The 17,592-nt window shown below is 32.2% G+C and overlaps 2 protein-coding genes across 2 annotated transcripts; both read right to left on the reverse strand.

The window, feature by feature from the left end:
• Positions 1-4,991: 4,991 nt before the first annotated feature.
• LOC140448532 (pyrimidodiazepine synthase-like) lies at positions 4,992-6,736 on the reverse strand. Its single transcript, XM_072541617.1, has 4 exons — positions 6,471-6,736; positions 6,228-6,398; positions 5,462-5,766; positions 4,992-5,385 (listed from the first exon to the last, which is right to left on the reverse strand). The coding sequence occupies exons 1-4, from the start codon at positions 6,493-6,495 to the stop codon at positions 5,161-5,163; spliced, it is 726 nt and encodes a 241-aa protein (XP_072397718.1). The 5' UTR covers positions 6,496-6,736; the 3' UTR covers positions 4,992-5,160.
• A 5,727-nt stretch (positions 6,737-12,463) lies between these two features.
• ldbr (lariat debranching enzyme) lies at positions 12,464-17,277 on the reverse strand. Its single transcript, XM_072528393.1, has 5 exons — positions 16,930-17,277; positions 16,713-16,864; positions 16,217-16,457; positions 14,578-14,907; positions 12,464-13,115 (listed from the first exon to the last, which is right to left on the reverse strand). Exons 1-5 carry the CDS (start codon positions 17,124-17,126, stop codon positions 12,536-12,538), a joined length of 1,500 nt encoding a protein of 499 aa, XP_072384494.1. The 5' UTR covers positions 17,127-17,277; the 3' UTR covers positions 12,464-12,535.
• Between the last annotated feature and the right edge of the window lie 315 nt (positions 17,278-17,592).

Genomic DNA, 17,592 nt, shown 5'->3' on the forward strand with positions numbered 1-17,592 from the left:
TCTAATATTTAAAAGATATCATCTTATTTATAGCACAAAATTAGCTTTCAGTATTTCTACTATATTATAAATTGAAGAAATATCTCACAAGTATATCCTACAGCTATGGTTAGGTTAGATTCGATACGAGTGGGCGCTTAACCACCCTTTTTAGTTCATTCCTGTTTATATCTAGATCTTTGGACTCTTCTTCAAATGTTCATGTATGTATGAGACCCATTTGTTCTTACCAGTGGTTACGTTTCATCCACCCAGTTCGATATTGTTCTTTTGGTTGGGCTTCCTGCTATTCCAACGACAGATTCTGGGCCTATGAATGTTTCTCTTGTGCCTTACCTGGCAAGTAGGTCCGATTTTTCGTTCCCTTTAATACCATTGTGTCCAGATACCTAAAGTAAACTTATTTTGTTACTTTTTCCCATTCGAATCAGATTCTGAAGACAGCTCCAAACTAACTTTAGGTCCGATTTTTCGTTCCCTTTAATACCATTATGTCCAGATACCTAAAGTAAACTTATTTTGTTACTTTTTCCGATTCGAATCAGATTCTGAAGACAGCTGCAAACTTACTTGTAGTCAATCAGATTTGATTCCAGTGCCTATAATGTCGCCTGGCTATCAGATATCAGGTATAGATCATAGTAGAGTGATTACCTAGGCGTTCACCAAGGCTTATCTTGGTTTCCCTCCGAATACTCTAGCTTCATCGGCTTTAGAGCTGTCTGGATAACAGCGTTGATATGCCATTATTAGATTCGTTTTATTCGACTCCCATTCGTCCCTTCATGGAAAGAGGACGGTAAACGGCTTTTCGAAATTATCTATAAATTGCATTGTATCTGGTACCATTTCCAACTCTGGGTGATTTTGAATTATCTCTCCAGATTTAATCCCGATATCCTTTTGCCCCACTTCCTGGCGTCTTATCCGCCGTTCGTATGCTTCTACCTTCGCCTAATACTCCATCCATATTTTTAATGGAGAGAGGTCAAGTATGACCTTCATGGAGGAGGATGGTGTAGTCAACATCGCACTTATGATTAAAAATGCTTGTCATTGAAAGTTATTCAGCTTCTCTTTGGTGGCCTTTTATTGGCATTGATACCATAAGTAAGCAAGGGTCTGACTACAATCATATAGGGTTTCATTGCCCATGTTTCCCACATATCCCTCGATATGTCCAAAGGGAAAGCTTTGCTTTGTTGGTTAGTCTTACCAAATGAGCGTTCCATGTAAGCCGCTTATCTATAATCACTCCTAGATATTTGACCTCACAGCTATGATTGTGTATTTTAATAGATATTGGCGCCGGCTGTCCAGCCTCTTTTAGTCCAGAATATGACGGTGAAAATAGTACCAAAGATCAAAATCTATTCTATGGCAATATGTGCTTTTCCTCTGAGGGTGATTACCCCTCAAACCGTGGGAGGCAGCTTATAAAAGAAGAGTAAGAAGTCTTTTTTAGAGTAAGAATTTTGTTTCTGTTTTGATTTCTTGCACAATTTGATCATAATATAATATATATTAATAAATTGTTTTTATAAATACATATTAAATATACATTAATAGCTTTAAAACTAATTATTGTTGTGTATTGTGATTGTGCTATGCCAAAACAAATAAATAGTCCGTAGAAAGCTGATAAGCTTTCATATAAGATAGATTATTTTGAACAAGAAATAATGACAGGACTTTTTACTATTAAAGCTCTTAAAGAGGTAAGTTTAAAATTTAGAATATATAATTTTGTATTAAAATGTTTTCTAATGTATTTTAGTGTGTTGTAGTAGTCTTAAAACTAAGAGTATTTACTGTTAACATAATAGTTTGACAAATAGTTGACATTTTAAATCATTTTGAATAAAATCCTTTATAAAAAGGTATATAAAAAACCCAGTTGGGCTATGTTGCATTGACAAACCGTTTTCGGAATAAATATTCCATCATCAGTGTCTAGTTAATACATGGATGTAGCCACTAAATATGTGGGTAAAAACCCTTTAAAAATTATTAAATAAGATTTGATTTACATTATGTCTAATTTACAGTTAAGATGTTAAAGTTACCGTTGGATTGGTAACATGGCGACATATGACTCTACATTAGTTGCGAGTCCTGAGACGGTATGTCTACGAGGACTTTGTCAAAGCAACTCAACTTCAGTTGCATGGCACTGGCAAAGTCACTTGGCACTTGTTAAGTCCGTCTTGCATGGCACATCTCTTGCCTAGCTTGACCTTTTTACATCAGAGATATTTCTGTGCAATTTTAGATCCCACTTTCATTGTTGCTAACAGAGAAAATATTTATCAATTTGAGGTTATTTTATTTTAAATAAATATAATTAAGTCTAAAATAAATAATATAATAAATAAATATACACTATTTATGGTTATTAAAAGGGTGAAGGATGTCAACCAAAGAAAAGAAAACATTGTTATTGTTGAATATTGCTGTTGTAGCAACAATCATGAAAAATAATAAAAAAAGAAAACCTAGAAAATGCTGGGTCAAACCTTGGTTAAATGCAGGACTGGGAAATTTGAAGTTACCCCAAGAGTTCTTGGATGCTAGAGACCTTCAAAGTTTTAAAAACTTTCTTCGAATGAACGAGTCCACTTTCCTTAAGCTCCTGGAAAAAATTAATCCCTTAATTCAGAAAAGAGATACCAATTTTCGCCAGTGCATTCCATCAAGGACAAAATTAATTATAACTTTAAGGTATCTGGCAACTGGTGAAACGTTTCGATCTCTAATGTACAATTTTAGAGTATCAGAATCAGCTATATCTCAATTTATTCCCATTGTGTGTAGGGCAATTTATGATATACGCTAAAGATAGAGATAAGGTTATGTTTTATTCTGTAATCTATTATAAATTGTTATGTTGGCAACATGAATTTTAACGATAAATTGCAAGAAAATAGCATGAAAAATAGAACATGTTCTAATTTTTCGTCTAGCACAGGAATTGCATGGAAATAGCCCGTGGGCATGCGCAGTTCCATGATCTGTCTTGCATGGCTCTTGCCTAGCATGAAAATAGCATAATGTAAAACTGTCTTTAGAGCCGATCGTATGGATGATGCAATAATAATGTTGGAAAAATTATATCTTGCTTCCTTGGAGGTCGGACTAAAAATTAATATGAACATGACGCAAATAATGACTAATCTGGTGCTAAATATTGCTGTTGATGGAAGGAATATTGTGCAGACTACAACATATAACTACTTAGCAAATGAAATTCGGTTGGGCAGAGACAGCCAGACATGTGAGCTTCCATGTCGCGTTTGATTAGTTTGGGCAGGATTTGGTATGTATTTAAATTGGACCTACTCATACGCATCAAAAGAAAAATCTTTGACCAATGTGTGTTATCATTTCGCTCCATAGTCAAACGCAGGTGTATTTGACTATGGAGTTGAAACATTAACAATCACAAAAAAGGTGATGAATAAGATTCGCCTGACTCAAAGAGGTATGGAGCGCCAGATGTTGGGTGTCTCTCTGAGAGACCAAATCCCAAACGAAGAAATCTGTCCTAGAACAAAAACAACAGACGCTATCGAAAAAATCGCGCCGCTAAAGTGGAATTGGGCAGGACACGTCGCTAGATTATCATACACCCGATAGACAACACGTGTTGTAGAATGGAGACCAAGATAAGAAGCACTATGACTCGAGTACCTGCGATAGGCCAAAAACTTACTGCGGCTCATCTTCATGCACGCATGCGTTTTGCAAGGGATCATCTGAACTGGACGTTGGAACAATGGGGATCTGTTCTGTTTTCAGATGAGACCAGAATATGCCTATATGAGAGCGTCTGAAGAAGGAAAGTGTACTGAGGAGAGCGATTTCCAGAATGCTGCATTGAAGAGTGTAGTTCTTATGGAGGTGATTCCTGAATGATCTGGGGTGCAATTTTTATGTGGCATGAACCAACCTTGTTTTCATTCATAAGAGTGTCTCTTTTCACGAGTGAGGAGGTTTAACCAGGGAGAAACCTAGATACATCGAGGAGATTTTAGCAGTAAATGTGGTACCTTACATTGACTACTACTACATTGGGACTAATTTATTTTTATGAAGGACAATGCAAGACAGCATCTCAAGAATCGAGCAAGATTACATTACCGAAGTCAATTTTCAGGTCATGGAATGGCCAGCATGAAGTCCAGACCTCAATCCCATAGAACATTTATGGGACCAGCTAAAACAAATAATTCGAGCTAGACTTCATACCCCAAACTCGATTTTTGATCTTATTGATAAGAGCTTATTGTCGCAGTAGAAGAAGAGTGGCTTAACATCCCACAAGAAACAATAGCAAACTTGAATAGATCTATGCATCGTATGAGAGAAGTTATTAATGCAAAAGGAGGTCATATTCATTATTAAAACACTAATTGCTAAATTTTTAATTGTCAAATACCATTTTTGTGTTAGCAATAAAAAAAGTTAATTTGCTTGATGCATTAATTTTACAATGTTAAACATAAGAAGTCAAAATAAATTTTCATAAATGTATACTCGTATTAAATTACCTTTAAAACAGTATATCCTTTTTTTATCAGAGTAATAGTTTTTGAAAAAAATATGGATTAAATCAAAAGTTTAAAGTAGGCATTTCTATGCAAGCGAGTTTATATATTTTAAAATATATGCATACTTCTTTGAAATGTCTTTTTTATATTTATGCACATATTTTCTAGTTTTTTTATGTGCTTAAATCTATTGAAACTGAAATTAGCAAATACATGAAATATATGTGAATTGAAGAAAAGAAGATGTGAGAGCTACAATGGAATGCATTTCGTTTTGGTTTCTTAAACAACCTTCCATAAAAATTTATTGGAAATCTAAATACAGAGTAACAACAAACAGTGGCATAACTATGTCATCATTTTATACTTTGTAGAATGAAAATAACAATGAAATAAAGAATAAAAATAATAAGTAATGATTATGATTAAAAATACATAAAATACATTAAAAAGCTGTAATATTTATTGTCTTCGGGTTTAGTACAGGGTGTAGGCAACAATAAGTGAATTTGGTAAGCATATGGTATAAAATATCAGAGTAACAGAATATTCTATCATTTCATCTGACAAATAACGCATGTAATGGCTTCTATCAATTTAAGTATCCATTTTATATTTCATCATAAGCTGGTTCCTCTCCAGCCACTTTTGCTTTTGTAACCTTCCAAAACCTCTCACCACTTATATATAACTCCTTGCAAACTGGTTCATTCATCATATCTTTTCTCCATTTCCTTAAAAGTGGGATTTCTGAGTCTTTCAAAGGAAGCCTCTCTTGTAATTTTATTCCTATACATCCTGCTCTCTCTGCCCATGGCCAAATCATGTAATCTGCCTATAAAAACACACAAATCAGCTAAAGTTATGGAAAAAGTAAGAACAGTAGCTATGATTAAATTATCCAAACTTACCATTCCAGGTTTATCTCCACCAAAGAAAGGTGTTCCCCTCTGTGAAAGTTCTTCTTCCAAAGGTTGAAGAGCTTCAATGAACAATTTAGCCCATTCTTCTGCTGAATGTTCTTCTTTTCCTAATAAGAGTTTTATAAATACCCCCTGTGCGGCACCTGCCTTGTTTATAATATCCTTAATCTTCTGCTTGGCTGCAGGATCTGCAGGATAGAGTGGATTTTCAGGGTACTTTTCATCTAGATAATCAGCAATATCCAGGCTTTCTACCACAATTTTATCACCATCAAGAATGGATGGTACTAATGCTACGGAAAAACAAACACTCAGAAAATTAAACTTACTTTTTGGATAAAAAATATTAAAACAAAACAAGGAGACTCCTATAGGTGACATACTTTTTAGAACATACTATAAATAGACAGTAAGTAAATAACAAATACAAAAGATATTATTAAAGATATATTAAACTTCCTGAACATAAACTTATTTGATTTACACTACATGTTAATTAAGTGAGGTGTCAAAAAATATTATAGTATTATTCTCTTAAGATCTAGAAAAACTTAATTTACTTATATTGTATTTTATGGCATTGTATTAATTGTAACTATATAATTATAAATCAATGTGTGCCAGAAATCCCCTAGAAAAAAACTAAGGCGACAGAAAAAAGGATAATATGGTTTGTGATCTGCATCAAGAAACATCATGGGTAAAAAACACACATAATATTACATACTAATTATTTAATAATGTACAAACTTACTTTTTTCATTTATTTTGCTGTACCACTCTGGTTTTTTGAATAAATTAATATATACAACATCATGTGGAATGTTTTTCGCTTTCAGGACTAATGCAGCTCTTTGGGCAAAAGGACAGAATTTCATGGTATACAGCCTGAGAAGCCCCTCCGTTCTTGGAGGCTCTACAGAACCTAAAAATTAAATATTTCTTATAGTTTCGTGTATTTCGTCAGGTATAATTGCTTTAATTCGATATTACTTACCAACAGTTAAATGCTTTGTAGACATCTTAAATAATTTATAGATATATCGAAAGATCTTTCTATTTCTGATTTAAAATTGGAAGTGGACAGTTATTTTGTAGATTACTTTAACCGCAAACTAAGTATAACTAGTATAAGTATATTTCAAAGGCTGTGACTGGTCCGTTATGCGCAATAAATATTTATATGTAAGATATGATAACGATGGATAAGATAATATGCTTATGATCTTCAGCCAATATGTGTAACCTACTTGCTTCCTTTTTCGATTATTTTTGTTATAAAAAACGTATGTCCTTGACTTTGTCAATAACTCGCAGAACAGGTTAAAAATTTATGTCAGGTGTCTAATTGAAGTGTATACTGCTAAGAGTGCCGGTGCTAACAATAGCCGTATAAGAGTGCCGTTAAGTAAAAACATTAAAGAAACGCTATCTGATAGAAACTACCTCTATTTTTAGTTGTGTTATTTACATCGAGCAAAAGTTATTTACATGTTTTAATAACAAATGATGAATTGTTTGCAAACGAGAGTACATTTTCAAAAGGTAAAAAGAAAATTTCTTTCTCTTTTTACTTTTTGTTTTAATAGCCGTAACAATTAAATTAAATCATTCTGGTTTCATATATACTGCTTTTAAATACAAGATAAGAAAATAGTTGTCTAATCTCTTCCGACTACCTTCTGGCCACTTTATCTATGCTTCTGGCTAATTTACAGTTAATAACCTCGAGCTGCGCCAAATATAGGCAACATATAAATTTAAAAATAAAATTAAAAATTTCAGTGCTTCTCGTGTTCTAATATTTCCTTAAAGTAACGCATAAAATTCAAAGTAAGCTAAATCAAATAATATAAATTGTAAACTAGTGAAATGACACTGAAAACCTACTACTGGTATACACACAAAATTACATTTGTAAACAGTAATTAATAACTAATTAAAAATCGAATAGGTAGGTGTAAATATAGGTACCATTATTAAAATTAAACTATACTTTAGAGATAATAAAAAATATTATTTTCATAGTTTAAGAACTATATTTAATGAAAAATTATGAAAAACTATAATTTATAAATTCATAAGGCTTCCCATGATAATAATCGAAAGTGCGGTATTCTTATCTAGGTTTAAGCCATATGGCTCTCATTTCCTGTACCTGAAACATTCAGGCATTTTAGAGATACCTAAGATATCAAAAGGACACTCTAGAAAGTCTCTTTCCGTGTTATCGAGCCCTAGTTGACCTGATTTACCGGAGTATCCCCCAAATATTTTCTTACACACCTGGACGTCGAGAGCAGTACTACTTTCTGCATGGCCCTATTGAAATGTTTATTAAGTCACAACTGTTTATGTTCTTTAGGATGTTTTTCGGAATAAAACCAGTAGTAGAGAGAATAATATAGATATATCGTCGGGCCTTTCCATTTTCCATTGTCTGCTTATATGTATCTCTCAGAGGGAAGATGATAATATCGGGGGATTTTAACGCTCGAATAGGCAATCAAGTAATACCCGGAATTAAGCAAAAACATAACGAGGATGTCGAAAACGAAAATGGAGAACTCATGATAAACTTCTGCACGAATAACGAACTAAGAATAAAAAACACCTTTTTTGACCACAAAGACCAACACAAATATACATTTAATAACACCCGTGGCGTGGACAAAATCTATGACATAGGTATTATGTTATAACCAACAGAGATATACATCCGTCGAAAATAATCGACGTAAGATGCCTCAATTCAGCAGATGTAGGTAGCGACCATAGCCTAGTATGATGTAAAATAAGAATTCTCCTGAAATACTTCCCATCCAAGAGAGCAGCGCCAACACAAACAAAAATCAAAGTCGAAGGACTAAATACTGAATCCATGGAATACTTATACAGGAAAAGAATATCAGATAAGATCGCTGGGAATAAAATATTAGAAAACGATAACATCGAGGAAAGCTGGGGAAACTTTATAACCAAGTATTGTCAGAAAATGTTAATATTATCATATTTGGAGATTTTAATATTCCTGGATTTATTAACTTAAGTTGTGAAAAGAGCAGCTTGCATAAAGAATTTCAAAATCTAAACAATTTAAATCAATATAATACAATTTCAAATTGTAAAAATAAACTGCTTGATCTTATACTGTCAAACATATCCATAACCAATCTAACTAGGTCTGGGTCTCCTTTGGTACCTGAAGATTATTATCAACCGGCACTAGAAATGTTACTAGAATATAAAGATAATTCATACACTGAGAGTAATATACAACAGTCTTATAGGTATGATTATGCCAGGGGGGACTTTAATCTTCTGTATCAATTAATAAGGGACACTGACTGGTCAGATATGTATAATTGTATAACTGCTACAGATTGTATTAATCAATTTTACGATAAATTGTATGACTGCATTGATCAAGCCATCCCAAAAAAAATATTAAAAATAGACAAAAACAGAAATATCTAGCTTATTTTAGTATAGACCTTATTAAAAAAATCAGACAAAAAAACAAATTAAGCAAACATATAAAAATAAGGAAAGCTAGTGCTATCGATAACTATAAATTCAAGAGTCTTAGAAATACTATTAAAAAGCAAATCAAAAATGAATTTATGCAGCATCAAAATAATATTGAAGATAACATTCTGCATGACCCAAATAGTTTTTGGACATTCATAAGAAGTAGGAGACAAACCAGCGGTTTTCCTCACGAGATGTCTTTAAATGATCATACATATACAGGCCCTCAGGATATTGCCATGGCTTTCTCTCATCATTTTAGCTCAATTTATCAGGTATCATCCACACATCAGGGTAGTTCACAGGGATCTTTTAACTTTTCAGTTATTAGTGAAGAAGATGTGAAGGTTAGTATAAAAAAATTAAAGCCAAAAAAGGCCACAGGTAGTGATAATATCCCTGTCTATATATTTAAAGGATGTTCTGATATATTTCAAAAGCCATTATCACATTTATTTAATCTATCTCTTAAAACTAATACCTTTCCAGACAAACTCAAAGAGGCTACCATTACTCCAGTTTTTAAATCAGGTAATAGAAACAATATAGAAGACTATCGTCCTATAAGTATCCTTAATTCACTGGCTAAAATATTTGAATCTATTCTCTATATGAATATACTGAAAAATTTTGAAAATGATTTTGCTCCAGAACAACATGGTTTCTTGCCTGGGTTATCCACAACTAGTAATCTGTGCATTCTGTCTAATTTTGCTAGTGAGGCAATAAATAATAAACTCCAATTAGATTTAATAATGACTGACTGCTCAAAGGCCTTTGATATAGTTGACCATGGCATTCTTTTATCGAGATTGAATGAGTTTGGTTTTTCGAATGATGCTTGTACATTTATAAAATCGTATGTGGATTCAAGGTTTCAAAGAGTCAAAATTATCAGATAAATTTCAGGCTACATCTGGTGTCTCCCAAGGGAGCAACTTAGGGCCTTTGTTTTTCTTAATTTTTGTCAACTCACTACCACAATCTCTTAAATTTTCTTCTAGTTTGATCTATGCTGATGATTTTAAGATTTTTAAGACTATACCTACATACTTCAAATGATTGTCAGTTACTACAGCAGGACCTGACCTCAGTTGTGGAATGGTTTAGGGCCAACAATATGATCTTGAATATTAAGAAGTGTGGAGTCATATCTTTTACTCGCAAAATCGACTACATTCAAAATAATTATAGAATTGACAATTGTGTAGTATCTAGGAAAACCAAATATAAAGATCTAGGAATATACTTACAGGCTAACATGAAATTTAATGAACACTATATAAATATTGTTAATAAGGCCTACAAAATATTGGGATTTGTAATAAGAAATTCCAAACACTTTAGTATAAACACAACCATTAGACTATATAACGCTTTAGTCAGACCAAACTTGGAATATGCATCAGTGGTATAGACTCCTGAGGCCAAAGTTCATATTAATCATATAGAAAAGGTACAAAAAAGATTTCTAAGGTATTTATACCTTAAGAAATACAATGTGTATACTCACCTTACGCCATCAAAAGAGTTGCTTCAAATATTTGGCTTGCAGTCATTAGAGCAAAGAAGAAACATGCATTGTGTTGTGTTTATTCATAATGTCATTAACAATGTTAAATATAAGACATGTGGTTTGATCAACTTTATTAGGTTTCATGTGCCAAAGGTCAACCTAAGGGTAAACAGTAATGACCTATTTTCTTGTAGTCCATATAATTCTTGTGCAATAATAAACTATATGCAATATCAGTGTAATGAGTTAATAAAGATCTCTGATATAGACCTCTTTACCTGTAGTGTAAGGGATATTAAAAAATGTTATGAATAGATAAGTAATGGACTGAATTTTAAAATTTTATTAACTTGCGTCTTTTTTTTAATGTGTTTTACTTTCTGTGTTTTTATTTTGTACTTGTCTGTATATTGTATTTTTTGTGTGTATATTTTTATACCAAGTAATGAGCACTCTTACATGTAATTACTACCTAGGTGGTGTTTGTAAGTTTTAATAAATAAATAAATGAATAAAAAACTCAAAAATATCATAATTAACGCAGCAACAGAATTCACTTGGAGAGAGGAAAGTAATGAACACTAACATATTAAAAAAGAAAACACCATGGTTTAGAGAGGAAGTGAAGACAAAATGTGAAGAAAAGAAGAAAGCCTTTTTACAATACAGAACAGTACAGGCGTACAACCACTATAAACGAATCAGAAATGAAACGAATACTTTAGTTAGACAAATAAAAAGTGAACACTGGCAGAGCTTCTCAAAATAGAGGGAACACGCCTTGTACGGAACACAAAAAGAAATATGGAAAATGATCAGAGGACAAATAAAAGAGATAACGAACTAATAAAAACGAAACACATTCAGAAGGAAATATGGGCAGACTACTTTCGATCCCTATTTGCTAAGGCTGACGATAGTGAAACACCAACACCAGAGGTGACCACAAACAAAGAAATAAATATTGGGGAGGGAGAGGTAGAGGAAGCATTAAGGAAATTAAAAAATAGAAAATCACCAGGAGAGGACAGAATACCTAACGAACTCCCAAAGTACGGAGGACCAGATCTGACCAAACAACCATTAAAACTGATCCAAAAAATACTAGAACAAAACAGAATTTCCTCAAGAATGGAGATCAAGCATCCTAATACCTCTCTTCAAAAAGGGAGACAAATCGGACCCGGAAAATTTTAGAGGAATTAATTTATTAAACACAACACTAAAATTAACAACCAAAGTGATAACAAATAAACTGAATGAAATTATAACACTAGCAGAAGAACAAGGTTTTAGGTCGGAAAGATTACACCGACGCTATATTTATAATGAGGCAAGTGAATGAATACAATAAACCGGCATATCTATGTTTCGTGGACCTTAAGAAGGCATTTGACCGGGTCAAATTAAAAGATATTATTCACGTACTGTACGCAAGAGAATTACCTCTAGGAATAATCAAAGGGATCGAAAATATTTACCAAAACAACACAATAAAAGTAAAAGTAGAAGAAGATTTAACCGATACTATTAATGGGATAAGTTAGGGAGATTCCCTGAGTCCTCTATTGTTCAACCTGATTATAGATGAAATAATAAAAAAAGTAGGAACTAAAAAAGGATACCGAATGGGAGAAAAACAATTTAAAATAATCTGCTATGCAGACGACGCAATACTACTCTCTCAAAGTGAATATGATTTACAACATATGCTGCACCAATTTAATATAACTGCCAGAAAATTTAACATGTTAATTTCCTCAAAAAAGACAAAATGCATGGTTACAATTACAACAGCAAATTTATTAAGATGTAAACTGGAGTTGGAAGGTCAGATAATAGAACAAGTGATAGAGTTTAAATATCTAGGCATCACATTATCTAACAAGACCTGACACAGAAAGGACAAAAAGGATGTTAGAAACAGCAAAGATGAAAACATGAAAATTTAAAAAAAATATATTTATTAAAAAATTTTGTACATTTACATTATTATTTTAAAGTTCATCTGTTTTTTAACTTTTATAAAGTTCTTCATTTCTTCTCCTAAGCTTCTTAATAACAGGTGATTTGCAGTCATCTTCAGTTGGTAGCATATGTTCCACTAAGGTCTTGATTTTTGTATCTTCTGACTCAGTCTTGACCTCTGTTGCTTCCACTTCTTGACTGTCATTCTTGATGTCTTCATTAGCTTCCTCAATATCCTCTAAATCGTCATCCAGATCTACTTTGGGATCAGGAAGTGTAAGGTTAAACATTTTCTTGGTGGGTGTATCTTGTGACGAATTGAGAGATTCGTTTTCTTGACTGTCATCAATAAAACTGATGGTGCTATTCAAGTCCAAGCTTGAATTCAAGTGTTCCAGAGTGCCTTCCATCTTTGAAATAAGAGTTAATGGATCATCTATTGCGAGAATTTCACACAGTGTTACTGTTTGGGGGTTGAGAATAGGCTCTGGCTGTTTGACATCATTTTTTTTTGAATTTGGACTATATGCGACGGCCGTTTTAGAAAATATCCTCGGAACTACCAAATTGTCTCTGAAGCGTTTCATCACATTGGTTTTTTCCTGTTCGGTAGGGGTAAATTCATACCTGAAATGAAAATATTGAATAAGAATACAAGTAGAGAGACTAAAAAAAAATGGTAATTGAATAGATAATCAATATGTGTAGAAAAAAGGAATGTGGCTCCCCGGGAATGACCTAGGAGGAAAAGCATAGCTTTCTTATCGTCTACGTGCGGAGCGATGATTTTCAATTTAATTTATTTTATTAAGAAACATGCATGGGACTGCGTTTATTACTACACATAGTGTGTGGTGGGCTTAGTGGGTGATTGCGCGATCTACCGCTTCTTCCCTAGCCTGCGATAAGAAAGCTATGTTTCCAACAAATAACAATACGTTGATAATAGAAAGCATAACTGAAAATATAAAATATAAATTAAGGTTACATGTTAAAGAGGAAATCTAATAATAAAAAGTCTAACCACTGCTATGCAGTGACTTAAAAAATGCCAATATTGCATTTTGCTACTTTTGTGTTATGTTTAAAAACCGTCATTTGTCAAATCACTATGTATTTTTTGGGATACATTTTGGAGACAAGAACCTGGAGTATTTGGCAATTCGTAAAATGCACATGTTTAGTACATTCTTCTTAAAATAGATATCTATTCAACCATTTATGATTTATTATTACTACATTGTAATTATTTTGTGAAGTTCATTTTCCATGTCTACCACATACTTTTCTTTGACCCGGTATAACAATTTGTCCCTAAAATCGCATTGTGCTGCCTGGTTTTTAATTTTCATATCTTCAGGTATTAACAGGTCAAAAATTACCCTCCTTTGGTACACTGACAACTTAGGCTTAAGTGAGTACTTAAAAGTTTCAATAGTGTTCTAAAATCTTTCTCATTGGGATTTTCTGGGTTATATAGGCAATTAAAAACGTCCACACTTAGTAATGTGATTCAAACACCAACCTTTCTAGAATCCTCAATCAAATTTGTACTAAAATATTGCTCTTAACATTTCTTAAAAACTTCAAACTTGTCACCCCTGTTTAAAAAAAATGACTAATGAAAATAGACTGCCTGTATTTACTACATTAATAATTGGTTATTAACACATGGTATTGTTATCTTCATTTGTAGACTTTTTGAACTATTAGAAAAAGACTGACAATTTATATGATGCTATTATTTCAGAAATGATTAATGTTCATGAAATGAAAGCAGACAGAGGTGAGGTTAAAATCAAAATTATTATGTCAAGAATACTAATATATACTATATCTTAAACTTCCTAAATAAATTAAGGTTTGGAAAACTATTACAATAACAGAAAAAACAGAAAACCAACACAGAAAGATAAATTCAATATGACACCTTCATTTCAGTGCACAAATATATAAACAATGAAAAAGTGATGTAGAATATTAATGATATTAAATAAAAGATAAAAACAAAGCTGAACATGCCTGTAGTAACATATAAACACAAAAGAATCTAACATTCACTGTTTTTAAAAATCTAAAAAATTCTTACCTCTCAGTACTTCCTGGTCCCGGCATATAGTTCTTGGTACTTTTTACAGACAACAAATGATTGGTTAGATATAATATGCTCATCCATTCCAAATCATAAGCAATTTCTATTTTAGAATCCCCATTGTGAGGAATGTCTAAAACTTGCAGGAACTTTCTTTTTGGTAGACACTTATCTAAAGCCAAAAATCTTGTCATAGAGTCATCTTTGTGTCTCACTACAGCTGAGAATTTACAATGAAGGTGAGCAGCAAACCAGTAAGCTGGTTTTAGATGAAATAAAAGGTCAGTGTTGGGTTGGCTTCCCAGCTGATTCTTTTCAATATCTTCCCTATAATACAAAAATAAACAAATACATTAGCTGATATGGTTGGAGTATTCTTATCTTCAATATAGTTCTAAAAAATATTAAATATGCTATTTCAAGAGATTTAACAAAGTCAAAGATAATCTTATATCTTTTAAAAATTCTTGCAGAAACTCATAAGAGTGGAATATTTAATTACAAAAACAATTTTAAATTTGTCTTGTACAAACATTCAAGCAATCTTGGAAGTCTTACAGGAAAGAGTATAGAGTTGGTAGATGAGCCTAAAAGAAGGAGAGTACACAGAGGTGGAACAGACAAAGTACAAAATAACTAGGTGAAAAATACCAATTGTTGTATGTAGGGAAAAGTAACATTAGCAATGAAGTTGGTACAATTGCTGATAGCGAAATGAGAGATAACATCCTAAAAGTTGTAAGAACAAGTTAATGACAGCGAACTTTGTACTTAATAAAGAAGTGTTGAATGTTGTCTTTCTCAAACAGGGCTGGGTTACAATGAAAGAAAAGTTTTATGTGATCAATTAGGAGATATACTGAGTAATATTCCATCACAGGAGAGAGTCATTTTAGGAGGTGACTTTAACTGAAACTGTGCAGCAATAACATAAGTTGTTTGTGCTGAACATTGGAAAAAAGTAAACCTAACCAAAACCAATATATTGGACAGGACAATAAAAAAAAAACAAGTGGTGGATGTCAAAAGATGCGAAAGAAGGTCTAAGTACTTAATGCAAAAAAGTAGTGCTGGAACTTGAAAGGAAGTCCTAATATAATTTGGAGGAATATGGCCAGTATTATTAGAGATACCTACTTCTATTGAAATACTTAGAAAAACCTCAAGAAAGAATGATATCTGTATATGACAAAACAAACAAACAATTATTATTTGAGTTGTACAGAGAACTCAATCAACAGTCTGTCAATTATGACAAGTAGAATAAAATAGAATAGAAATATTCTTCTTCTTCAGTGCCTTATCCGGTCCGGATGTTGGCGATCATAAAGGCTATCATGGTTTTGTTGACTGCTCTGCGAAACAGCTCCGCTGAGGTCATCCCAAATAGAAATATATGCTTTAAATTTACATTGGATATTAAGGTTCTAAATTACTTTCTCTACTTCTAAATCTAATTACTATTTAACTGGGAATAAGCCACAATTAAAGGTTAAAATACGTTTATTGACGTTTCCATTTCCACTTCGGAAATCGTTCTCAAAATACAAACATTAGTAAATCTCTTTAATAAAAAAACAATTTATTTTTATCCTATAAGTACATGCTATTTATAAAAATGATATTTTCCACTTACTTAAAAAGTGGCTTCTTTTTTAACAACTGCTTAACATTTCCATATTTAGTAATTTCATTTGGCCAATCATGGGAAATCATCACATCAATTTTACCAGATAGTTGTTTAAGTCTAAATATTTCTAAATTTCTCACATGGTACACACTCCTTTTAGATTCATCTGTGTAAGGTGGCTTTTCGTAGTGACCTTTCCAGTAATCTTGCCCTTTATAGATACCTGAGACTCCTGCTATTCTCAAACCTAAAAGTACATAAAATATAAGCAATTTTGACTTAAATGTTGCACAGTCTGTAGAAATGACATAATATTAAATGTTTAAAGATCTTATAACAAGTGATATAGTTCAAAAGAAATATTCATATTATCTAGATCATACAGAAAGAATGAAAGATAAAAATATTTTTGAAAGTACCTAGAATGCAAATAATGGTTAAAGTTCACAAAAAAGACAAAATTGGGAAAACCTAAAAGGATAAGACAGTGCAATGTGCTTACCTCCCACATTTATTACGCCAGCATATCCCATATAATAAATATTTGGTGCAACCCAACCTCCATATGGAAGTTCTTGCAAGTAATTGGATGCCTCATGGTTACCTCCTATAAAAATGGTCAAAATTGGAGCTACTTTTTCACCTGAGTAGTATCTAAAAAATAGTAAAATGTATGTTGTAATTACCTCACAAAAAAATTGAACTCATGATAAACTTACTTGTAGAAAGTACAAATATTTCTATATTTCAAAGGTACAGCCATACACGTAAGATCATCATTATTTCTTGAAGATTGAAAATCTCCACAACATATCAACAAGTCGATTTTAATGCCTTCTTTTTGTTCCAAAACATATATAGTATCATATATATTCTCTAAATCTCCATGTGCACAACCTTCTATTGCTATTTTCATTTTTATCTTTAAATTATATATAATCGATTTTAAAAACAATTTAATAAATATATGTTTATACTTTCTAACCTAATCAAACTAACCCCAAAACTTTTTTGACAGTAAAATCACAGCACAACAATATTGTCTATACTGTGGTAAAATCAGAGATCTTACATATCTCTGGGTAAAATAAAGAACTACAACACAAACCACAACACAGAGCACTGATTTGTCAAATGTCAACTATAGTAGTGTTTTAGACAATGACGTATTTTAGATTGACAGAGTTTTAAATAACATTTAAATATAAGTGTAGTTGTAGGCGTGTCTATTCCACTAACAACAGGTATAAGATTTTATAAGATAATCAAATTTTTACCTGATACTTGAACAAATAAACAATGATATGACCTTAAATAAAACCAAATAAAAGAAACTCTTATATTATTAATATTAGGACAATTAAAAGGTAATTAGTTTTAAA

This window comes from Diabrotica undecimpunctata, chromosome 1, assembly GCF_040954645.1.
Source record: "Diabrotica undecimpunctata isolate CICGRU chromosome 1, icDiaUnde3, whole genome shotgun sequence".
In the NCBI taxonomy this organism is placed as follows: domain Eukaryota; kingdom Metazoa; phylum Arthropoda; class Insecta; order Coleoptera; family Chrysomelidae; genus Diabrotica; species Diabrotica undecimpunctata.

Coding starts and splice junctions, on each gene's coding strand:
- LOC140448532 (XM_072541617.1), bottom strand. CDS start 6,495: ATGTCTACAAAGCATTTAACTGTTG. Junction 6,399..6,470: donor TACAAAGCATTTAACTGTTG/GTAAGTAATATC, acceptor TTTAATTTTTAG/GTTCTGTAGAGCCTCCAAGA. Junction 5,386..5,461: donor GTGGAGATAAACCTGGAATG/GTAAGTTTGGAT, acceptor GTGTTTTTATAG/GCAGATTACATGATTTGGCC.
- ldbr (XM_072528393.1), bottom strand. CDS start 17,126: ATGAAAATAGCAATAGAAGGTTGTGCACATGGAGATTTAGAGAATATA. Junction 14,908..16,216: donor AAAAAGAAGCCACTTTTTAA/GTAAGTGGAAAA, acceptor TTTGTATTATAG/GGAAGATATTGAAAAGAATC. Junction 13,116..14,577: donor GGACCAGGAAGTACTGAGAG/GTAAGAATTTTT, acceptor TTTTCATTTCAG/GTATGAATTTACCCCTACCG.